General features: G+C 39.3%; 2 protein-coding genes across 4 annotated transcripts in view; both read right to left on the reverse strand.

The window, feature by feature from the left end:
- The window catches only part of CD302 (CD302 molecule), a 31,932-nt gene extending 27,060 nt beyond the window's left edge, over positions 1-4,872 (reverse strand). The window contains exon 1 of the mRNA XM_054477973.2: positions 2,279-4,872. Within this exon, the coding sequence (XP_054333948.1) occupies positions 2,279-2,345 (67 nt within the window). The 5' untranslated portion in view covers positions 2,346-4,872. The remainder of the gene's footprint in view (positions 1-2,278) is intronic.
- A 2,610-nt stretch (positions 4,873-7,482) lies between these two features.
- LY75 (lymphocyte antigen 75) overlaps positions 7,483-25,977 on the reverse strand; it is a 105,721-nt gene continuing 87,226 nt past the window's right edge. For 2 of the 3 annotated variants that reach the window (XM_054477944.2, XM_054477943.2), the window contains exons 29-35: positions 23,901-24,095; positions 20,983-21,209; positions 19,529-19,697; positions 14,687-14,836; positions 12,612-12,734; positions 11,136-11,303; positions 7,484-9,386 (exon numbers count right to left, since the gene is read on the reverse strand). In XM_054477944.2, the coding sequence (XP_054333919.1) occupies positions 9,208-9,386; positions 11,136-11,303; positions 12,612-12,734; positions 14,687-14,836; positions 19,529-19,697; positions 20,983-21,209; positions 23,901-24,095 (1,211 nt within the window). In that variant the 3' untranslated portion in view covers positions 7,484-9,207. Of the gene's footprint in view, positions 9,387-11,135; positions 11,304-12,611; positions 12,735-14,686; positions 14,837-19,528; positions 19,698-20,982; positions 21,210-23,900; positions 24,096-25,977 lie in introns of all 3 variants that reach the window. The other variant, XM_054477945.2, reaches the window with a different exon arrangement.

The following is a 25,977-nucleotide window of genomic DNA, read 5'->3' on the forward strand; positions in this document are numbered from 1 at the left end:
ATCACGGAATGAGGACTTACTCGGAACATGCTTGTTCACTCAGCTCATGCCAGGCATAGGAAATCACTGACCAAATAAACACATACTGATCATCTATTATGTGCTTAAGCACCCTTATGGAAAAACTTTTTAAAGCGATGCCATGGATTTTCACTCAGGAATTTAAAGGATGTTTTGTCCACTGTGATTTTCAAAATAATAGCTAAGAACAAGGTAAGATCACTTCACTAATAGCCTCCAGAATGACAGACAATAACAATGATTTCCGTTTCAACATCACATTTATATGCAATACCCATATTTATTATGCAACATCGTAAGAGCTTTTCTATTAAGATCTTGGTATTCAGCAACAAACTCTTTCTTGACTTAGTTCTAAGCCAAATATGACCCCTGATCTTGCTTGGATGGGACATTTGTAAAGTATTATGAAAAACCCACTTAGTTTTTCAGCCCTATAACATTAGCATACATATGAATGTGCTCAGTAACCATAAACATCCAATACACATAAGGTGGTATTCATATGTTTTCTGGTTGCAACAATTACCCTTCATTTGGTATGAAGAGAATAAAGGGAAGGAAACCAAGATGAACCACGCCTGTAATACGGACTAGACGTGGAGTTCCCACTTAATGCTCCCAATAGCCCCATGAGGTAAGTATTATCTCTGTTTTACTGAAGAGCAGATAAGTTGGTTAACTAGCTAGGTCAAAGCTCACACTCATTTCCAAATTAATCCTTAAAGCTTCCTGACTGAGAGGAGCTGATTAATTAACAACATTAATTTATTCATCATGTACTTTTCTAAAGCTCTTGAAAAGCCTATTGATCCACACTGGACTTATCAAAGGAAATGCACAAAAATTTCCAAAGGGAAATTTGCCCTCTATTGCTGGTCAAAACAGCTTCACTGAAGAAGAGACATACCAAAATCTAGAAACTGATTTCCTTTAAAAGTCTGACAAGAAAGAAAAATCTGACAAGAAAATTCGACTAGCCTAAAGTACAAATGCAAAGCCTCGCAGACGGTGGTTTACATGAGAGTTGAGATGTTACTGGCTCGCAAAATGAGGGTGTGCAGAAGGAGGGTTCAGAGACAGCCCAGCTTTGTCTTAGACAAAATTAATGTTCCCAGTCTGAACAGTGTGAACATGGGCACATCTTGTTTCTGCCCCTTTGATAGGCAGCAGATGGCATAACCAGTCATAAATGCAGGTCCACAAAAGTTTTCAAGAAAGGAACCTTGGGTTTCTATCCAAGTTCTGAGCTGCTGCTGCCTCCAACACTGAGGTCCACTAAAATATTCCTGTCAGCAGACTTTGAGCAGGCACTTATTATAAAAACGCAGTGAAATTTGGGGCAAGGGGTGGGGGGGAATCTTTTGCATTTTATTTCAATCTCTTGAACTTTATTTAAGCCCACACAAGTACTCATTTAGTTCTTGTTTATTTTGCTCTTTCATTCCTGGAATTATTCAGTCAGTGGTGTTTTTGGAAGTCTCTGTTCTCCAGAGTCTCCCCATCCACATATTCTTGACATGCTTGTATGGAAATTTTTTTTAAATAAAAACCACAGTCAACAAAATTGTGCATTTTCCTCACGAGTCGTTTTGTAAATGAATGATCACGTGTGTGATTTTTCAGATGTCACTAGCACAACAGCAGACTAGAACTTTAAAACTCCTTGATTTCAGTGAAATCCAAGCTTCGCCTGTTCCCGTTCCTCTTCCATCCAGGGGTTATTTGGCTGAACTGTTTTCCTGTTTAAACAACTTGAACACCAACCAACTAGACAAACAGCGCTGCTTGCAAAAGAGGGCCTACTTCCTCCGGCCCCCACCCCCATCCCAGCAACCCCACTCCGGCCGCGCACCAGCAGGGGAAATCGCCACCAACGTCTCCGCTTCTCATTTCAGCCCGAAATGGCCCTGAAACGGCGCCCGTCGTGCGACTCCAGGTCCCTCAGTTCTCCGACCAATCGGCCTAATTTGGGGGTTCCCTCCCCGCGGAGTGGGGTCTGCGGTGAGGATGTGGACTCCGAGGAAGACAGAGCCCTCCCTTATTCTCGGCCACCTCCCCTCCCCGAGGGCAGGCGGGTGAGAGATGACCCGGAGCCAGGACCCACGGGGGACGGGCGTGCAGGGAAGGGCGGGATGTCCGGCCGGGTGCTGCGTCTGCGGGCCGCCCTCGGGTGCGCGGGGACGAAGAGCGTGCGTTGGGAAGGGGGCGAAGGCGGTAGCGCGCGGTCCCGGCGAGGGACTACGTAAGGGCTTACCCGCGACGGCAGCAGCGGCGAGGCCCAGCACCGGCAGCAGGAGCGCGGGCAGCGCTGCCCGGAGCATGACGGCGGGTGTGGGTGGGCGGCAGCGGCTGCGCGGCCGGAGAGGAGCGGAGCGGGGCGGGGCGGGGCGGGAGCGGGGGCGGTGCTTCTCGCGTGCGAGTTTAATCCCCGCCGGGCGGAGCGTGAACGGCACTGGGGGCTCCCACCAGGAGGACCCGGGTGCTCCGTCCCGCAGGAGCGGCTGGCGCGCGGCCTTCTGGAACTTCTAATTTTTGTTTTTTAAACTTTTCATTTGAACTGAAATAATTTAGGACTTTCGAAAATGTTGCAAAAACAGCACAAGAGATTTCCGTAACCCTTCAGCCAGCTTCTCTAAATATTGACATCGTATATAACGCCAGTGCAGTGATCAAACACAGGCACTGGGATAATGCGATTAGCTAATCTACAGCACTTACCACATCTCATTAATTGCCCCTCTAAGGGTCCTTTTCTGTTCTGAGATTCAATCCAAGATCATACATTGCATTGAGATGTCGTGTCTCCTTAGTCCCCCTTTAATCTAGGACAGTTCTCTGTCATTCTTTTTCTTTCACGATCAAACCACATTTAAAAAGTACTGGCCAGTCGTTTTGTAGAATGTCCCTCAGTTTCATTTTGTCTGACATTTCCTCCTAATTGGATTCAGGTTGCGCTTTTTTGGGAAAGAGTACCCCAGAAGTGATGTACGTGCTCGAGAAGGACAAGATGTCGATGTCTTATCACTGATGTTAACTTGGATCACTTGGTTAAGGTGGCGTTTGCCAGCCTTCTTTGGATCTACTGGCCAGAATCATCCTTTTCAAAGACTCCTTTCAGTGGACTATGTCTCTTAGAAAACTTTTCTCTGTTACCAGCTCCTGGATGAAGAGTCTTTAAGCTATGTTTGCTACAATGTATGCATAAACTGTGCAATTATACTTCACCCATGAGGGCCTCTGGACAACACTAGCCAGGGTCAAGCAAGAGTGCTGTTTAAGCCTCATGTCATTGGCAAAAGAGTTCCATAAAATCAAGTCTAAACTGAACAACATGAAAACAAATGACCCAGTTAAAAAAATGGTCAGATGATCTGAATACACACCTCATCAAAGAAGTTATATAATGGCAAATAAACAGATGAAAAGATGCTCAACATCATATGTCATTGCTGAATTGTATATTAAAACAAAAATGAAATGCCACTACATACCTATTAGATACCAGAATCCAAAAACACTGACAAGACCACATGCTGGCAAAGATGTGGAGCAAAAAGAACTCTCATTCAATGCTGGTGCAAATGCAAAATGGTGCAGCCACTTTGGAAGACAGTTTGGAAGCTTCTTCCAAAACTAAACGTACTCTTACCATACCACCTAGCAATCACAACTCCTTGGTATTTATCCAAATGAGTTAAAAACTTACATACACACAAAAACCTGCACATGAATGTTGATAGCAGCTTTATTCATAATTGCCAGAACCTAGAGGCAAACAAGATGTCCTTCAATAAGTGAATGGATAAACAATGGCACATCCAAACAATGAAATGTTACTCAGTACTAAAATTAAATGAGCTATCAAGCCACAAAAAGACATGGAAGAACTTTAAATATGTATTGCTAAGAGAAGCCAATCTGAAAAGACTACATACTATATGACTCCAACTATATGACATTTTAGACAAGGCAAAATTATGGAGACAGAAGATAAATGGTTGCCAGGGGTTGGGGTGGGAAGAAGGAGGGGATGAATAGATGGAACACAGAGGATTTTTAGAGCCATGAAATTCTGTAGGATACTGTAATGGTAGATGTGTATCACTATACATGCGTCAAAACCCATAGAATGCACAAAACGAAGATGAACCCTAGTGTGGACAATGGACTTTAGTTAATAATGTGTCAGTATTAGCTCATCCACTGTAGCAAATGTACCTGCTAATGCAAGATGTTAATAATTGGGGAAACTGGGGTATGTGTAAGGAGGTACATGGGAACTCTGTACCTTCTGCTACATTTTTTGTATACATCTAAAACTGCTCAAAAATTAGTCCATTTTTAAAAAAATTAAATCTAACCCTTTCCAACTCTTTCTAACCCTTTCCACACTTCTGATAATCCAGAGTGGTTACACCAAGGAAATATGACCCAAGGGGTCTATAAGGAGAGTCATAGGGTGTTAGAAGTGGTAAGGGTCATCTTCATTTACTAGTAAGGAAATTGAGTGACCCAAAGAAGGGATGTGATTCCCCCGTGGGCTCACAGAGAATGCCAACAAATGAACCAGAGCCCAGCTCTTCTGCCGGACTCTCCCACCTATTCCAGGTTCTGCCCCTTTGCCAAAGTATTAAGGTCTTGCTTAACTTATTTACTTCCATTCTTCTTCTCAGGCTGCCAATAATGGGTTTATTATATACCAAACTCCAGACCAGAGCAAATCCTTCCAAAGGTACTCTACATTGGAATATTGACACATCTTGATTCTGGACTCTTTTGCCCTCCTAACTACAGAAGTAAAACGAACAGTTCTAAGCAATCATGTAATTGTGAAAGTTATCTCTTCCACCCCACTCAGGCACCAAAGTATATTTTATCAATGTGGTTTTCTTTGTGTTAAGCTACTTTTCAAATATTTGTTATATTTACAATAGAATTGACATCCTAATGAATCAATCTAATTAAGGCAAAACCCATTTTAACACTGTCATTTTAAGTCATTTGTACTAAAGAAAATTATATTATTTTATTGTTAACTCTGGTGCACACTGCCTCATTTTTGATGCTAATCTGATGAAATAGACTACTTATTGACTGTATGTGGGTACTGTTATATTTTGCTCTCCAATTTACTCTCCAGTTACACCTCATATCCTTAATTTTCCTTCACTCTGTCTCCAACTTACATCCTCTTTTGACTCATGCCAGACTTCAGTCCCTTGCCTGCATTTTTCTCAGCCTTTTATTTCTCCCTTCTCTACTCAGCCAGGATACCACATCCTCTGTCCCCTTGTTCCTCTGGTGTGCTCACCTGGCCAACTCGGAAACTGTGGTCTCCGCTTTCTTCTTCATGCTTTTTTTTTTTTTTTTTTTTTTTAGACGGAGTCTCACTCGGTCCCCCAGGCTGGAGTGCAGTGGCACTATCTCAGCTCACCTCAACCTCCACTTTCTGGGTTCAAGCAATTCTCCTGCCTCAGCTTCCCGAGTAGCTAGGATTACAGGCGTGTGTCACCACACCTGGCTAAGTTTTTTCTATTTTTAGTAGAGGTGGGGTTTCACCATGTTGGCCAGGCTGGTCTTGAACTCCTGACCTCAAGTGATCTGCCCGCCTCAGCCTCCGAAAGTGCTGGGATTACAAGCATGAGCCACATCGCCTGGCCCGTGCTTTTTCCTCAACTTTACTGAAGTTAACTGAGGACAGGTGGAGGAAATCAATCAGTTCTCCTGATGGCTGTCACTATAAACAATATGGCTTTTAATTTCATCTGGGCCCTCTATGCCTCTTCCGCAATCCTTGCATCTGATTTTACCTTAGTCACTGTCCTCTCCTATTTCTCTCATTGAGTCTTTCAAATTTATTACTTTTTTCAAGCTAAGATCCCAGGCTGGGTATGCTGGCTCACACCTGTAATCCCAACACTTGGGAGGCTGAAGTGGGAGGATCACTTGAGCCCAGGAGTTTGAAAGCAGCCTAGGTAACATTGAAATCACCTGTCTCTAGGAAAAAAAAAGTTAATGTTGGAGGTCGAGACTGCAGTGAGCTAGAGTTGCACCACTGCATTCTAGCCTGGGCAACTGAGCCAGACCCTGTCTCTAAAAAATTAAAAAACTTTTTAAAAGACCCCATCTGCTACCCATCTTTCTCAGCAGAACTTGCCTTCTAGTACACAAGAAAATGGGGGCCATTACATATAGACAAACATCTTCAAATGCTTATCTGCAGTTCTTCTCTTGTGGCGTCAGAGAGGAAGGCATGCTTCCCCAGCCCACCGAAACCAGTTCCTCTTTCTGCTTAGGACTGTCCCTCTCATTTTATCTTCTCCAAGATCTTCCATTAATGATTCCCTCTCCCCACTGCATCATCAACTGCTCTCTGTCCATTATTTTTGTTTTTGTTTTTGTTTTTGTTTTTCATCTCAGCTTCTAAACTTGTGAACCTCTTTCTCTCCCCTTTAGAAAAAAACCCTTCTTCAACCCTTCTTTCCCCTCTGGCTATGGCCCAGTCCCTTTTCTTTCTGTCTCCATCATACTTCTCGAAATCTCATGTTCCTCATCTCCTAATTTCCCTTTCAATTTTTTTTTTTTTTTTTTTTTGGAGACAAAGTCTTGCTCTGTCACCCAGGCTGGAGTGCAATGGTACGATCTTAGCTCACTGCAGCCTCTGTCTCCTGGGTTCAAAAGATTCTCCTGCTTCAGCTTCCCAAGTAGCTGGGATTACAAGCATGCACCACCACACCTGGCTAATTTTTTTTTTTTTTTTGTATTTTTAGTAGAGATGGGGTTTCACCATGTTGGCCAGGCTGGTCTCAAACTCCTTACCTCAAGTGATCCACCCACCTCGGCTTCCCAAACTGCTGGGATTACAGGCGTGAGGTGCCACACCTGGCCTTCCCTTTCACTTTTAAACGCACTTTCATCTGGATTCTGGCTTCACCACTCTGCTACATTTCCACTGGCTAAGATGGTCATTGGTTTCCTAATTCCTAGAATCCAGTTTTATCTGACTCTGCCTCTCCAGTATTCAGCAATTGGATCAATATCGACTTGTTTTTCAAAACAGGGCCTTGCTCTGTCACCCAGACTGGAGTTCAGTGGCACGTTCATAACTCACTGTAGCCTCAAACTCCTGGGCTCATGGGATCCTCCTGCCTTCGCTTCTTGAGTAGCTGGCACTACACATGGGTGCCACCACACCTGGCTAATTATTTTATTTTTTTTAGAAATGGGGTCTTGCTTTGTTGCCCATGCTGAACTTGAATTCCTGGGCTCAAATGATCCCCCTGCCTTGGCCTCCCAAAGTGTCAAGAGGGACTACAGGTGTGAACCACTACCCGCCTATTTATTCTCTAAAAAATGCACACAAAATCTCTTAGCAAATGCCTCGCTTTACAATAGGTGGTCAATGTATTTCTTGTACTATATGCCTAACATAAAAAACCCAATCTAGAGATTTTTCTTCAAGAAGGATCAACTCCAGAACTTTTACTTTTACTTAAAAGATAAAACAACTTTATTATGACATCACCATTATATACAGCTGTGCTTTTCACATCACGTTGGCTTAGTTCTTGGAGGCAAGTCTTAGTGACTAAAATTGTACACAGATCATAGGACAAGAGAACTAGTCTAACAAATTCAATAAGAAATCAGGACAACTGTAGACTATATAAAAACTGTCTTAGAAAATTATTTACAATTTTATCATAGTGTAAATACTCTAAATGTAAAATAAATCTATGGATTTCATACAAAAATACTCTAAAGTACAAATGTAAGTTAAATGCTGAATAAAACATTTTCACCTTTTCCAGTGGATGCTGCTACTAAGAATATAATCTAGGTGTCAAAACTTAAAGTGATAACCACAAAGCAATGTTTTCTTAATCACTCATAATTTTAAATTTATTAGTAGTCATCACGAGGTTTAGAGTTCCACTGAAAAAGTCTCATTTTTACAAATGCAACTCATACACTTTCCTTCATGGACCCTTTCTCTGTTTAACACATGTTAAAAAAGTAAAACAAAATTCTTAGTCAAAAGTTGACATGCTATGTGAAGCACATAAATTGTAAAATTATCAGTCTTAAATACCTAGTTGATTCTCTTTACAAAAGAAACAGTCATGTAATACATCAGAAAACACAAAGCACACTGCTACAAGGTACCTACTCAATCTAAAAATAATGTTCCCACACTTGGGAAAATGTTAAGTACTAAATCTTTAAAAGTCATTGTTTTATGAACAATTATAAACAGAAAAAAACTCTTCATATTTACATAATAATGGTATGAAATAACTTTGGAATAATATAAGAAGCATCTTGCCAAGAGGAATCATTTTGCTGTATAAAAAGTAAGCAGAGGCTGGGCACGGTGGCTCATGCCTGTAATCCCAGGACTTTGGGAGGCCAAGGCGGGAGGATCACCTGAGGTCAGGAGTTTGAGACCAGCCTGGACAACATGGTGAAACCCCATCTCTACTAAAAATACAAAAATTAGCCGGGCATGGTGGCAGGTGCCTGTAATCCCAGCTACTCAGGAGGCTGAGGCAGGAGAATCGCTTGAACCTGGGAGGCGGAGATTTGCAGTGAGCCGAGATCACACCATTGTACTCCAGCCTGGGCAACAGAGAGAGACTCAGTCTCAAAAAAATAAAAATTAAAATTAAAATTAAAAAGTAAGCATGTCTTATTGTTTATTTTTCCCCAGTGCTAAAAATGACTATTTTGAAACAATGTTGATAGAGTTTACAGTTCGATTTTTACTTTGAGGTACTAATTTTGTATTTGGCCAGATGCTCTTAAAAATTAAAAAGTAGACATGTCACCTAGTAATATGCCTATTTTAATTTTCTAAGAAGTTTTGTTAAAAATTCTATTAAAATATACATAATCCTAGTTACCACATTCATACAGAGAAAATGCACATTAAACATATTACTGTACAAACAATTTGGACTTCAGTTCCAGCTTTGGAGTCCTCTCTATTCTATTAATTAGGGTGATAAACATGGCATTTAGCAGGCAATTAACTGTGGATACCAGCACATGCCTAAGATCTAAACAACTGAAAAAGTACTTAAGAGTTCTACTTTGGAGCAGAGTAAATACTGACACTGGGACATTTTAAGTGACTAATTTTTCGTAACACATTAGTGCAAATTAGAAAACTTTTAGAAGAATTTAGTCATGGAAAGAAGGAAGCATAATCTCATCTTCATTCACTCCTTGTGCATATCGAACTGATGAGAAACCCGCCAGGTGCAAACGGTGCCTTTGGAAGAGGAACCAAATCAGTCCGCCCATGAGAACTAAGATACTTAGTGTGGCAACTATGATAGCTATTGCTGTGTAATCAGGGCCTGGAATAGGAAAAGGTTTGATGTTGGAGGAGAGAATACAAAGGTGATCATTATTGATTTTATACATTATGGGTTGTGTCACACACGTAAACTTGTAAGCTGTATACAGACATAATAAATCTGATTGTTTCATAGCACTAACATAGAATTCAAACTCATCATCAGATCAAAAGAAACACTTAAGTGATTTCTTTTCAAATGTAAGTGTTTTTCTATTCATTCAAATCCTCTTCATTGCGATAGGAATTTTCTTCCAAAGACATTAATGCGCTATGATTATTCTCACATTCCCCCTTCCTAACACCAATTTGGGAACATCACTACCTGTATATTATCCTACTTTGACAGCAAATTGCTAAAAGCTATAAATTTTTGTTTTTGACTTACCTGGGGCTAAATAAAGTGTTATTTGCTTCAAAATGATTTAAGCCTCTCAGATGAGTTCATTTAGTGCAGCTGCTGTTCCAAGATCCTTATCTGCATGCTGCCCAGATGGATTCGCTCTGTTCCATGACTTTAATACCATTGCTATGCACACTACACATCTCATCCCTCTATGGATAACTCAAAATTGCCAACATAGAACTTTTTATTTGCAACACCCTAACTCTGCTCCCACCCAACCCCCCAAATCTTCCAGTTGCTTTCCATTCCACTCAGAATAAAACCAGAACTCAAGCCTTGCTTCCAAAGCTCTGTATGTCTAGCACCTGCCTACCTTTCAGTTCTTCCCTGAGCGCTCAGCGAACTTGTTCTGCCTTAGGCTCTTTGCTCCAACTGGTACCTCTGTCTGTTATGCCCTTTCCCTTGATGTTTGCTTGGCTTGATTTTTCAGATCTTAGCTTCAGTGTCTCCTGCTTCTAGGCTTCTTCCCTGGTATCCTAATCTAGAGTAGCTATCCACCTAGTCTCCATCACATAGAGTTTATAACTATTTGATATTTTCCTCTCTTTAAAAAATTGACCTGTTTACTTATCTTTCTTCACCAGATTGTAATCTCTGTGAGAACAGGTACCTTATCTGTCTTGTTCTCAGGTGCATCCCAGTGTGCAAAACAGGGCATGGCATATAGTAGACACTCTATTTACTGACTCAATGTGTGTATACATGGATACTGATTACCTAGAATTGAGGTTTTATCTTTAATATTTATATACCAGAAGCAAAATTTTTATGCAAGATCTTTAAAAATGTTACTGTGAAAAATTTGGAGCTCTTTCTCCAGAAATGAAGTTAATATAACATTTTAATGGCAATTTTATGTATCAATTCATAATGAAATGTAAGTTCAAATTATAATTTTTTATAGATACCCTGAATGTTTTCAATAACTAAACCCAGTTTTGCATTGTCTTAAAGTTAACCATGAATTTTATGGGATTAGGAAGAAAGGAAGCAAATTAACTGCAGAAATAGACCTTTAAGCTTTTATATAATCAAACTATGGAATAAAATACATCTCAAGAACATTTTAAAAGAAATTACTTCCCTAATACCCTGGCAACTTCTGTTTTTCTTAGGAAAGAATTATATAAAATGTACACTGGAGTCCTGGACATCTTGTGCATTTATCGTCCCTTGTAATCTATTTTTCAGGGGGAAATCTCTATGACTTAATCAAGATATTTGGATATACTTTAAGGACTAAATACTTCAAGACTAAATACAGAATTTTGTACATAATTGGACTGTACATTTATTTCCTGACTGTTCTGCAAAAGGTCTCCTAAGGACAGGTTCCATACTTACCCAGAGGCACTTTGCAGACAACTCTTCCAAAACCATGTTCACATTCAACTTTTTTCCAAGTTTCATTCGAAGCTATCAACATGCTACATTTTCCAACACCACTCTTACTTTTATTTTCCCATTTGACAAATGTCACTTCTGATCCATCTAACCAACTCCAAGACTGGTCTGAAGAAAGAAATTAAATACAACTATGTCTACTGCCACTAAACTAGTAAGTTACAAGCATGGGTTCATGTAACTCATCAGAACTGTGCTGTCCGATATGATAGCCACTTGTTAAAATAAAATGAATTAAAAATGAAAAAAATAAAATCAGTTCTTCAGTTGCACTAGTCACATTTCAAGTGCTCAAGAGCCACTTGTGGCCAGTGACTACTATATTGGACAGTGCAGATATAGAACATTTCTGTCTTTGTAGAAAGTTCTATTGGACAACACAGATAGAGAATGTGGTGTTTCCGTTAAAGTGCAGAATGCTTGCACATTTATTTTGTGAGGGAGAGATTTCTAAGGACCCATATCCTTCCCCTACTCTAATTGTAAAAAGTCATATCGTTAAAGATATGCTGGTGGAAGAGGAAGGGTGCAGGAATCTCCATCCCCACCTTTCTCCCACACCACCACCAGGTCTCCATTTTTGCTTTCCAGCTGAAGTGGCACCACCTTGTGGTGACAGTGTAAACACGATTTAGGATTCATTTAGATGGACAACTTGGAATCCTTTTATTTTTTGACAAATACTTAACATTTTAGAATTCACATTTTAATAATTTAAAATTCAACTTTGCATAAAATGTGAAAAAACTTTATCTTCTGTCATATTTGTACTCTTATTTCTACCAATTCCAAGTTCACCTAAACCCTGTATCTACTATTTCTTATTAAAAAATCCTTCCACAAATTTTCTTTGAATCAATTATCTGCAATTTTATAGGTTGGCACGAAAGTAATGGCAAAAACTGCAATTACTTTCGCACCAACCTAACACTAAGACAGTTTTTAAAGATTACTATTAAGACATAATTTTAACCAATGGTAAAAATATTCTTAGAGAGAAGGGAATAACAAGAAGATAACTTTCTGGATAACAAAGTTAGAAGCTGCAAATCCACATGGTGACAGGCACTAGAACTCTAAGAGAAGGCAGGCATGGGTTCCTTGTGGGGATACAGACATTGCTGTGGAGAAGAAAATATCCTGATGTTGATCCAAGGATCCCAGAAATAAGCCTCTATCAAGAGTCCACTTTATTAAACAGGATTTTCTGTGTCATTAGTGGTTTCCGTCATGCTAAGTTAACTCATGGATTCATTCAAAATTTACAACCATCCAGAACAGCCAGCGACCTAGCTTATTTATCCAGAAGAGGCATCTGAATCAGCCACTACTTAACATTCTTTAGCAAGGATGACTTGTTATTTAGGATGAGTTAGAACTCTCTTTGCACACTACACATACAATTATTTCACTTACCAACAGAATGTTGAGATAATCCAAGCCAAACTCTCATGGTAATGTTATTATTTTCCCTCATCAGTCTGCTCACAAATTTATTCTCATCTTCATCTTTTATGGAAACGATAGTTGCAGAGTGATCTGTTGAAGGAAAACAAATTCTCAATTAGCTTTATGGAAACTAGAGAAGTAGTTTATTCTCAACTAGCCATTTGAAAAATACATATATTATTAACAAGATCATTGATAAATTCAAGCCTTACACAGAGACAGTTTTTAAAAACTGGTATTTAGGTCAAAATTTTATAAGTACTTCCAAAAAAATCACTTCCAAACACATATAAAGAAATTTTGTGTTTCTTCAAAATATTTATCTGGCAATATTTTTTTGGCCCTGAAACTGCCTACCCCGGAGACCTCTCTCACTGTTCAGATGAGAAAAGAGAAAGAGTTGTGTAACCTCCCAATGCCACTTAGCTAGGATATGTGGGAGCTGGGATTTGAACCCAGACCCTCATGCCTCCAAGTCTTAAGTGCTTAACCTACATATTAATTTTACAGTAAACCATTCTGTTTTCTCCTTTAGGAGAAAAAGGTTTATGACTTTCAAAACATACATATAGCTTATAACAGTTTCCATCATGTGTATACAGGTATAACACTGAATGGTTCCCACACAAAAGTTCCCAGTAACTACAAGATTTTTCAATTAGTCAAGTGTCTCCACAACGGTTATCAGAATAAATTAGATAAATGCCATCCATCTACCTGGCTAATTTACTACCCAAGGAAGCAGGTAAACAAGTTTTGGTCTTTGAAATACTCTAGGTAGTTTCCCTAGAAGTCATTTTACAGTTTGACTATGGATCAAATTTGTCATGGGAAAGAGCCAATCATTGCTACTCTTTCTAAAATAGCTAAACCTGAAGGCAAAAAGCCCTGCCCTTTATGGTGGTCAGAGGATGTGGCCAATTCTATTGCAGAATGGATGGACAACCATACTACTTTGATTTGTTACCCTGGTGAGGCTAAGCTTATGTATTAATAACTAAGCAATGGAACAACTATAATTTTTATTTACTACTTAGCTAACTTTACAAAAATTTTACCTCTTAATTCCTTGTTCTAAGCATATCTAGCTATAGGTAAAACCGTTTCAAGTCATTTGTCAGTATTTTTACTTAGCAGTTCACTTAGCCACTTTTATTTTATTATTTTACATTTTTTTATTATTTATTTTATTTATTTATTTATTTATTTTTGAGATGGAGTCTTGCTCTGTCGCCCAGGCTAGAGTGCAGTGGCACAGTCTTGGCTCACTGCAACCTCCACCTCCTCGGTTCATGCTATTCTCCTGCCTCAGCTTCCCGAGTAGCTGGGATTACAGGTGCACGCCACCACACCCAGCTAATTTTTGTATTTTTAGTAGAGATGAGGGCTCACCATGTTGGTCACGCTAGCCTTGAATGGCTAACCTCAAGTGATCCTCCCACCTCGGCCTCCCAAAGTGCTGGGATTATAGGCGTGAGCCACTGCACCCAGCCACCACTTTAAAATTCTACTTCTTCCCACTTATTATTTTCCATGTACTTATTATTAACATTGATAATTTTTTTTTTGAGATGGAGTCTTGCTCTGTCACCGAGGCTGGAGTGCAGTGGTGCCATCTCAGCTCACTGCAACCTCCGCCTCCTGGGTTCAAGCGATTCTCCCGCCTCAGCCTCCCGAGTAGCTGGGACTACAGGTGTGTGCGACCACACCCAGCTAATTTTTGTATTTTTAGTAGAGATGGGGTTTCACCATGTTGGCCAGGATGGTCTTGATCTCTTGATCTCATGATCTGCCCGCCTTGGCCTCCCAAAGTGCTGGGATTACAGGCGTTTTTAGTGGCTATTCCAATATTTCATTGAGTTCCTATGTCATCAGATACTTAACCATTTCCCTACCACTGGGCAATTAGTTTATAGTGCTATTAGAAATGGAAAGTGCTTTAAAAATATTTTCAAAAATACAATCATTGCTTCAAATTATATCCTTAAGAAACATTTCTAAAAATTATTGAGTCATAAGAAAATCAACAAATTTTAACTCACCATGTTTTGAACACAATTTTTTGGCCTCTGAAAAACTGTGCAATGCCTGATCAGACTTGTAACAGTGACCCTTGTACTGGATCCACCGTGACCCATTCTCTTTTGCTGCTGGACATCTTGATGAATATGTAAGACGGGATAGCTTTTTAGCTATAAAAATGTTAGACACAGTTGTAACAATGCACGGAAAAAAAAGACTGCCTTTCAAAATCTACTTCAATGTCCCTGATTGGAACTGTTGCTTTTGTGGTTGAGTAGCATTTAACTCATACCAGAGAAAGCCACAGCCCACACTCTATAAATACATATTTTAATTAACTTTTTGGAATACCGTTTAAAAAACCTAGGTGATAGAAGTGGAAAGTGCCTTAGCTTTCTAAGACTGATTTGGACTAAAGTAGAAACAATGAGAAAGACAGACTAGAAAAAGAAGTAAAGACAGGCCAGGCAGACCTGAAAGTACTCCGAAATAATTAAAATTATTTCTTTCTTTGGATTCCTTTTTTTTTTTTTTTTTTTTTCAGTAGAGATGAAGTTTCACCATGCTGGCCAGGCTGGTTTCAAATTCCTCACCTTAAGTGATTCGCCTGCCTCAGGCTCCCAAAGTGCTGGGATTACAGGCGTGACCCACAGCGCCTAGCCCCTTGGATTCCTTTTTATTTTGATAATCTAAATAAATCTAGTTTTACTTAGTCATAAAAAGAACTATTTTTTAAAAATAGCTAATTTGCTTTACAAAGCATAATACATCAGCACCGCAACATCACTCAAACAGAAAAAGACTAGGAGTGGCTTCTTAGGTCTTAAAAATGCCCCTGGTTTCCATTTAAATTGATTTTTAATTGTGCTGAGTAACAGAAGCAGCCTGGGGAATGCCGCTTGTGCCCTTTAACACCTGTTTTTAGTTCCCACCGAAGAGCCTATGAAAACTGGAAAGTAAATTGTCAATGTCATATTAGTGAGGTACAGCTTATCTGAATCAAATATCTGACCTAGTACCAGTCAGTAATCTCAACCCAAGCTATTGCTTTGCAATGCATTCTGTATGATCTTTATGTCCTTCAGTAAGCAAAGGCTTTTTCTGTTTTTTTCTCCAAATCTCCACTTGGCAGAATCCTTATTTGTGGTCTCTGTGATTAGAGAGGAATGGCAGCTACTGTTTCTTTCAACATCAAGAGACTCTTTAGTGGCCCTTAGTTCCTTCTGCTGCTTCTCTATCTTCTGTTAGAAACCAGACTTGATCTTTTTGAACTTTGGTTATTTGATTGGCTTTTGCCTCCATTCTTCTCACTAACGCTACCAATTTGAGTACTAAGTCTTCAGTTCAGCAGTTGGACTCCTGGGTAAGTTTCCCAGCTGCTGCAGATCAAAATGCATCTGCCAAATTCATCTATACAATCTATAAAACTTCTCACAACTCCTCATCAATGCTGCTGTTGAAAAGAAATGTTACTATTAAGTTCTTGTTTTTACTACCTTATGAAAATGGTTGGGCAAAGGTATATTGCTGATTACTCATTGTTGCACTGGGCTCAATTGTTAATGCAAAACTTGTTGAACATTGATTATCACGGCATCATTAGGATAGGGAACTTTTCTGAATGGTTTGACCTTTTTTTTTTTTAACATTACTTCTTGCACTGGCAACATAAGGAACTGCCTTATCTTTGGTCTATTTGTTTCTAGTATAGTCTGCAACTGGGGTCTCTTAGGTTGCATACATTTTTTTTCTTCCTGTTCTTCATAAAGTTTTGCTTCCAACTTTTTTTTTTTTCTGTAAGGGCTTGCATCGTGGTCAGTGTGTTATATTCCTGTTCAAGAAGATCCATTTTTTTTTATTGTGGTAAAATACACATAACATAAAATTTACCATCTTAACCATTTTGGTTTTGTTTTGTTTTTAGAGACAGGGTCTTATTCTGTCACCCAGGTTGGAATGCAGTAGTGCAATCATAGCTCACTGCAGTCTCAAACTCTTGGGTGCAATAGATCCTCCTGCCTCAGTTTCCCAAGTAGCTGGGATTACAGGCATGCACTACTGTGTCCAGCTAATTTTTAAATGTTTTTGTAGAAATGGAGTCTCACTGTGTTGCCCAGGCTGGTCTTGAACTCCTGGGCTCAAGCCACCCACCTGTCTCAGCCCCCCAAAGTGCTGAGATTACAAGCATGAACCACCACATCTGGCCTTAACCATTTTTAAGTGTACAGTCCCGTGGTGCTAAATGAATTCACTCTGTTGTACAATTATCACCACCATCCATCTCTAAAATTTTTTATCTTGCAAAACTGAAACTCTATACCCACTAAACAATAACTCCCCTTATTCCCCTCCATCTAGTCCCTGGTAACTGCCATTCTACTTCCTGTCTCTATGAATTTGACAACTCTGGGTACTATCTCATATAAATGGAATCATAGAGTGTCTTTTTGTGACTGGCTTATTTCACTTAGCATACTGTCTTCAGGGTTCGTCTGTGTTGCAGCATGCATCAGCATTTCCTTCCTTTTCAAGGCTTCTTATCTATTTGTCCATCCATGGACACTCGGGTTGCTTTCATCTTTTGGCTATTATGAATTATGCTGCTATGACATGGTTGTACAAACACCTGTTTGAATCCCTGCTTTCAGCTGTTTTGAGTATACACCTGAAGTGCTGGATCACATGGATCACATAGTAATCTTATGTACATGTTTTTGAGGAATTGCCAAACCATTTTGCACAGTGGTTACACTGTTTTATATTCCTACCAGCAGCGCATAAGGGCTCCATTTTCTCCACATCCTCACTAATGACTGTTATTCTCTGTTTTTTTTTTTTTTTTGAAGATCCAGTTTTTAAAGTTAGCTTTTGTATTCGTTTCCTTGGGCTGCCATAATAAATTCCACAAAATTGGTGGCTTAAAACAACAGAAATGTATGCTCTCACAGTTCTGGAGGCTAGAAGTCTGAATTGAAGAGGGTGTTAGGATTGGTTTTCATTGGAGGCTGTAATGGAGAATCTGTCTCGTGCCTCCCTCTCATCTACTGGTGGTTGTCGACAATCCTTGGTTTATCACTCTGTCACTGCAATCTCAGCCTTTGTCATCACGTGGCCTTTTCCCTCTGTGTGTCTGTATCTACCTCTTATAAGGACACTAGTCATTGGATTTAGGGCCCACCATTATCCAATATGTCCTCATCTCAACTACCTAGATCTGTAAAGACTCTATTTCTCAATAAAGTCACATTCTAAGGTTCTGACTGGACAGGAATCCTTGGGGAGGAGGCACTATTCAACCTGGTAGAGTACAGAACTTATGTCTGGCCATCTTATCATTCTCTATCCTTTAAAGCCTGTTTCTCTATTTCTGCATGCCTTATTTCTCATGTATTCCAATTGTTTTTCTAAAAAGTTACATTTGTTTTCTGTGCCTAACAACTGAGAAGTCAGTTCTTGATTGTACCTTGATTCCTCATTCTTTATATCATTCTCCCTTTCTTTCATTAACCTGCTTCTCTAAAGTTTTCACATTTTCTTCTGCCTGAATCTGTTCACCCAAATGTTGAATCTGCCGTTCAGGATTCTTCAGAGCAGAAAACAAGGTGAGCACTGAGAACCACAGGCTTCGGAAACCAATGCCACCACCCACCAGCCTGTCCTGCAGGCCTCTGCAGTCCCCGGTAGTTTGTTTTTTTGTGGTCTTCCTCAAGGTTCATGCTTTATCCACCAGGGGTGACCCTAAGTCCAGCCTCTAATGGAAGGAGCTCTTCCCTTAAATTTTAAGGATCATATAAATTTGGAAAATGCTTGGTTACACAAAGTTAAAGAGACTCCATTATTACAGAAACTCTCTTAGAACCTTTGGCCAGGCGTGGTAGCTCACACCTATACTCTCAGCACTTTGGGAGGCTGAAACAGGAGGATTGTTTGAATCTAGGATCCTAGTTCAAGACCAGCTTGAACAACATTGTGAGACCCTAACTCTACAAAATATTTTAAATATTAGCTGGGTGTGGTGGCATGTGCATGTGGTCCCAGCTACTCAGGAGGCTGAGTTGGGAGGACTGCTTGAGCCCAGGAGGTCAAGGCTGCAGTGAGCCATGTTCATGCCACTGCACTCCGGTCTGGGCAACAGAGCTGAAACCCTGTCAAAAAAAAGAAAAGATAAGAAAAGAAAAGAAAAGAAACGAAACTCTCTTAGAAACTTTAATATGGCAAATCACATGAGGTGTTTCCCAAATTTATATGTTGTGGGACCCTTTTTTGAAATAAGCATCTCAGCCTTTGGAAAACATTGCTAAGTGAAATTAGAATTCACAAATTCTAGGGTAGAATTTACCTGGTGACAGAACAAATGAAAGTCTTTGGGAACAAATTCCCTGAGTGCTTATACTGTATTTGTTTCCATTTACAAAGTATCAAAATTATTTTCACAAAAAGTATTTGTGAATACATCTTTTTCTTTTTCTTTTTTTTGAGACGAAGTCTTGCTCTGTCGCCCAGGCTGGAGTGCAGTGGCGCAATCTCGGCTCACTGCAAGCTCCGCCTCCCGGGTTCACGCCATTCTCCCGCCTCAGCCTCCTGAGTAGCTGGGACTACAGGCGCCTGCCACCACGCCCAGCTATTTTTTTTGCATTTTTGGTAGTGAAGGGGTTTCACCTTGTTAGCCAGGATGATCTCCATCTCCTGGCCTCGTGATCTGCCCACCTCGGCCTCCCAAAGTGCTGGGATTACAGGCGCGAGCCACTGCGCCCGGCCCTTGTGAATAAATCTGTAAATAAAAATTCCACTGCGCTTTTAATTATGTGCATAAATTATGTCACATTTTAGTAAATGTACTGTTACTGAAATTGAAGTCTTACATTTTGTAGGTTTATAACAAATAGCACCATCCTTAACAGAGTTGCATTTTTCATGTTTCCAAGTTCCTTTTGGATCCAAGAGAACACAATTTCCAGGAGATGTTTGGCCTTTCCATGGGATATAGTCAAATGTACTACCATCAGACCATTCAAAACTTGATTCACTTCCCTGTTGTAAGAATAATAGAGATAACGTGAATCCAGATGTTTGACTTCAAAAAGAATACAAAGAACAACATACATACTTTAAGAAATATTATAATGGAATATTGATTATTTGCTTACAGTATTGTAGGTCTGATTTACTTCTGATGCATTGATTTGGGACATTTGCTCTGATACAGTTTATGGAGAACTTTAAACTTACAGACAGAGTTGCTATACCTGGTCTTTAGATTTTTTTGAAGGATGAGTTTACGTGACACTTGAAATTAAACAACATACAAATGGCTTCCATTTGTCACAATTACAAATTTACAATCCCAACCTTCATATTGTTCTGAATATTGTTTTCTGTGTTTTATAGTTTTGTGTTTTGTGTCTCTGGCTACATTTTTCACACTACAGAGGACACCAAGCAGTAGGGAGCTAGAAAAGAGAAACACTTCCCAAGAAACTCAAAATGGGAAGACTATTTTTGAGTTTTCCTTGAATTTATAATCTTAACTTGCCATGCTTTTAAAAAAATTTTCCCCACTTTGTTCTAAAGATTATTTAAATTAGAACTACAACTCTAGTCTCAATAGATAACCATTTTTTGTACACAAGACCTTATTGTAAGTACATAAATGATTAAATAATATGATTCAAATAGTGGCACAGATGTGTTTACTAGCAGAATTAATCCTAAGTAGTATAATTTTCTAGAGGAAAAGTGGGAAGAAAGTATACGTTTATTAGTCTTAACCATGTGTAGAATTTTAGATGGTACTTTGTATAAACTTTTGTGTTAAAATCTCAGTGAAACACAAAACTTTTGTGTTAACACAAACTTTTTTTGTGTGTGTTAACACAAAAACTTTTGTGTTAAAATCTCAGTGAAATTATTATTACCCTGATTTTCTACCCTGAGGAAATAAGGTTGCAAAGGTTAATGATCACCCAGCACATAAATGGAAGATCCGCTACTGGTACTGAAACTCAGGGTTTTCTGATTCTATGCTATTTCATTTTTACCAGCTTTCCAATTTGTCTGTCCCAAATAGGCTATAGAGGTGTTATTGAGATAGTCATCCACTGGGCCCTTGGGATGGCCTGATCATTTGTCCTAGTGCATGCTACAGTAAAATTTTCTATTTGTTCTGTGTTGTAAAAGGTAAGAAAGCACCGTGCTATGCAAACAGAGTCCCAGTACTTCATCTAATGTTGTACTTTGTGTTAATACTTTACGCTCAAATTTCTAACCCTCAAAATAACACATTTGAAAAGTTTGTGGAAAACGAAGCAAGACTTACATCGTGACTTGAGAGCCCAACCCATAGTGGAAATCCATCACGTTTTACAATATCTTCCAGAAAGAGCTGGCCATTTTGGTTGTGAACGCTTGCCAAGTGACCTCCACTTTGAGAACACATGTTTAACGCTTCATACCATGTTACCTTTTTTTGAATAACACTGTAAATACCATCTTCATATGGCATAAACTGTGGCAGTGTAGTATTATATTCTTCTTTGTAGTCAACTATAATAATTAAAAGCACTGGTGATTAAAATTTAAATTATTTCAAATACACCTTTTGGATGAGACAACATGCAATCATTTCAAAAGTTAAATAAAACTGGGTTTCTTATTAATAAGGGAGGTCAAATGTATATTTTATTTTTCTTACTGGTATGACACATATCTTAGGCTTTTAAAGTTCTCTAGTTGATATTTTAAAAAGGCATAAACATTTTCTTTCATTTAAGAAGCTCATATATTAGTTGCAGACAGAAACAACAATGGCTGAAATGATGGCAAAACTGTTAACCAGTAGGGTATGTGAAATTGGTAGAGATTCATTTGAATGAGAAGAGTCAGGAAGACTACTTGATAAACCAGGTCTCAAGGGTTAGGTGAAATTAAGACTAGACAGAAATAAGGTAACCGGAAGGTAAGGAAGTGCTTAAAACAAGCACAAACAGCAAAGCCACAATGATGAGGTTATTTCAAGGGACATGGCAGCCAAGTGAAAGAGCTCCCAAGGGCCAAAGCTGGAAAGACTTGAGCAAAATATTACAGAATGCAGTATGTTAGATTATAATCCAAAGTATAAAATAAATAACAATGAACCTATACTAGGTCTAGAGGATTGGGGGAAATCAAGAATAAAAAGAAGGTAAGGAGAAAGTATGGAAGTGCTACAAACAAACAAATAACAAAAAAACCACAATGATGAGGGTATAAATAAATGACTGAATAAATTTAAAAATTGGGGCCAGGTGCAGTGGCTCATGCCTGTAATCCCAGCATTTTGGGAGGCCAAGGCCAGGGGATCACCTGAGGTCAGGAGTTCAAGACCATCCTGGCCAACATGGTGAAACCCTGCCTCTACCAAAAATACAAAAAATTAGCTGGGCATGGTGGGGCGTGCCTGTAATCCCAGGTACTTGGGAGGCTGAGGCAGGAGAATCTCTGGAACCCGGGAGGCAGAGGTTGCAGTGAGCTGAGATGGCGCCACTGCACTCCAGCCTGGGTGACAGAGCAAGACTCCATCTCAAAAAAATAAATAAATAAATAAAATAATAAAATAAAATAAAAATTGGAGAAAATAGACAAATATCCTGTGCAGAGGAATTTCAAGTAATTTATATAGATACTCCCCTCGTAGGAAGGTGGAGGATAACTTTCTACCCTATTAAGTGTGGCCTCAACGTAGTGACTTCCTTAGAAAGAAGACAGTATGGAAAGGAGGAAAAGGGGTAACTTTGCAGCAGAGAACCTAACAAACACTACCTTGGGCCAGGTGGCCAGTGATAAGTCATATGAATAGTACATGCTGTCCATGTGAAGTGAGAATGCTCCCTCGCATCTTTGGTCTTCCCTCAAAAACTTATAATCCCAGTTTAATCATGAGAAAAACATACGCCAACCCAAACTGAGCGACGTTCTACCAAATACATGACCAGTGTTCCTCAAAACTGTCAAGGCCAGCAAAAATAAGAAAAGTCAGAAAACACCCAGCCAAGAGGAGCTTAAGGAGGCAGGAGAACTAAAGGTAAGGTGGGATCCTAGAAAGAAAAAGTATGTTAAATAAAAACTATGAAATTTGAATAATGTGTGGACTTTAGTTAATAATAATAATGGATCAATATTGGTTTATTAGTTGTGACAAATGTACCATACTAAAGTAATATGCCAACAGTAGGGGAAATTGATTGTAGGATAGATGGGAACGCTCTGTACTATCTTTGCAACTTCTCTGTAACTCTAAAGCTATCCTAAAATGAAAAGTTTATTAAAGATGTAAAAAAAAAATAAAGAAAGAAAGAAATTGGAAAACTTCTTGGCAGAAGGAAAACATAAAGGTGCAAGTATGAGGATGGGCATACACTGTGCCTGGGACAATGAAGAGACCAGCTTGATTGAGAAAAAGATGCTTTGCTGAGCAAGAATGGGGAAAAACAGGGAACTGGGAGAAGGCCTAGAAATTGGGGATAGAGACTAGTTTCTAAAATGTCTCAAAAGTTTACATGGACTCAAAGTAGGTTAGAATAAGGAATCCCTGGAGATTGCTGGCGGACACGGTCTTGGAAAGTGACTGCGGCACTGTAAGTGAGCCAACTAGTCAGCACTCCACCTTTACGGGCTCCCAGTGAGCAGGGAGCTCTGGGCACACTGGGAGTAATGACAGTTTTAGGGCACAGTGGTAATAATTAACAGTTTTTAAGCTGTGAAAAAAATTAAAACTAACGTATATTTAAAAATAGCTTTATTTAAAGATTAAGCAAGGTGGAGAGACATTCACTTTGCACGGAATGTTAAAACTCATCCCCCAAACACTTTCTTATTTATATAAACCCTATCCATTTTTCAAACCCCAACCAAGTTTCACCTCTTCTTGAAGTCTTTCCTTTTTTTTTTTGTTATTCCCCTTTCCAATGTATCAGTTTTGACTTCCCCACAATTTAAGCCTGTATCAATTAATCTAAGACTAATTTACATTAAACAATGATAAGGAATTTAATGCTGTCTCCACAACTACATTTTACTCCTTAGGGTCAAAACCTTGACAGCAGGGCCCGTATCTTTTCCTTCCTCGATAACCTCTGTAACACCTCGCACAGGACTGAATACAGAGGAAGCATTCGATTGTATGATTCCCACTAGTGGAACTAATAGCCTTATATTCTTTCCCTGGAGTGAAAGAAAACTCTATATTACTATACTTACCCACTTCAATTTTACAAGCAAGAATGCTGTGCTGGTGAAAATAAAGTGTTTCTTCAGTAACTTTAAAGGTTTGAATATCCCAGAAGCCGTCAGTACTTAAACCAGCCAAAAACTTCTCATTTTTTATAGTTGGTCTTCCTGCTCTCCAATGTGTATATGACAGTGGGGTCTTATCAAACCACATAAGAGAATTATCTAGAGAAGAAACATTTTTTTCCTGTGCTTAGAGATTAAATCAAGACTTGAATTACACTTATACAGTTAAAATTTGAAACTTGACTAATTTTCTCTTTTCCCAACCTTCTAAAAGGTTGTATGATTATGTATAACCCTTTAAGATATTTTCTGATTATAACAGTAAATCATGCTCGTTTTTAATTTGAATATAAATACAAACTATAAATATTGACCTATAATTCCACCATCCTTCAGTAGTAACATTTCATTTTTGTCATCAAATATTCTTTTCTTGAAGTCATTATATGAAAAAGACACTTGCACATGCATGTTTATAGCAGCACAATTCACAATAGCAAAAATATGGAACCAGCCCAAATTCCCATCAATCAACAAGTAAATAAAGAAAATGTGGCAATGTGGTATATATGTACCATGGAATACTACTCAGCCATGAAAAGGAATGAAATAATGGCATTCGCAGCAACCTGAATGGAAATGGAGATCATTATTCTAAGTGAAGTAACTCAGGAATGGAAAACCAAACATTGTGTGTTCTCACCAAGTGGGAGCTAAGCTATGAGGATGCAAAGGCATAAAAATGATACAATGGACTCTGGGGACTCGGGGGGAAGAGTGGGAGGGGGTGAGGGATAAAAGATTACACACTAGGTACAGTGTACACTGCTCGTGTGATGGGTGCACCAAAATCTCAGAAATCAACACTAAAGAACTTATCTATGTAACCAACCACCACCTGTTCTCCAAAAACCTATTGAAATAAAAAAATATTATTTTCTCTTACATATACGTTTAATTGCATGGAAATGAACATAACTATTTTATTTATTTAAAACATGATTGATAAGTTATAAAAGTCGCCACAGAAATCTCTTCTCTGGACATAAACTGTTCACAATTGTGCATACTTATGGTCAATTAATTTTTTTTTCTCTTTGAGACAGAGTCTCACTCTGTCACCCAGGCTGGAGGGCAGTGGCACAATCTCAGCTCACTGCAACCTCCACCTCCTGGGTTTAAGCAATTCTCTGCCTCAGCCTCCCGAGTAGCAGGGATTGCAGGTACCCACCACCACAGCTTGCTAACTTTTGTATATTTTAGTAGAGATGGGGTTTCACCCTCTTGGCCAGGCAGGTCTTGAACTCCTGACCTCATAATCCACCCGCCTTGGCCTCCCAAATTGCTGCGATTATAGGCATGAGCCACCACGCCTGGCCGGTCAATTGATTTTTAAGAAGGATGCCAAGACAATTCAGTGTGGAAAGAATAGTGTTCTAAACTGGATATCCATATGTTAAAAAAAAAAAAAAAAAAAAAAATGAAGTTGGACCCCTTTCTTTCGCCACACACAAAAATTAAAGTAGATCACAGACATAAATATAAGAGCTACAACTATAAAATCTTTAGAAGAAAACATGGAAGGCCAGGCATGGTGGCTCACCCCTGTAATCACAGCACTTTGGGAGGCTGAGGTGGGCAGATCACCTGAGGTCAGGAGTTCAAGACCAGCCTGACCAACATGGTAAAACCCCATCTCTACTAAAAATACAAAAATTAGCTGGGCGTGATGGCGGGTGTCTGTAATACCAGCTACTCAGGAGGCTGAGGCTGGAGAACTGCTTGAACCTAGGAGGCGGAGGTAGCAGTGAGCCCAGATCATGCCACTGTACCACTTCAGCTTTGGTGACAAGAATCAAAGTCTGTCTCAAAAAAAAAGAAAACATAGGAATAAGTCTTCATAACCTTGGGGTAAGCAAAGCCTTCTTACATATGCACAAATGACAAAAGAAAAACACTTTTGTGATGGATTGCTGGCAAGATGGCCAAATAGGAACAACTCCAGTCTGCAGCTCCAAGCAAGATCGACGCAGAAGGCAGG

Source organism: Pongo pygmaeus, chromosome 11, assembly GCF_028885625.2.
Source record: "Pongo pygmaeus isolate AG05252 chromosome 11, NHGRI_mPonPyg2-v2.0_pri, whole genome shotgun sequence".
Lineage (NCBI taxonomy): Eukaryota > Metazoa > Chordata > Mammalia > Primates > Hominidae > Pongo > Pongo pygmaeus.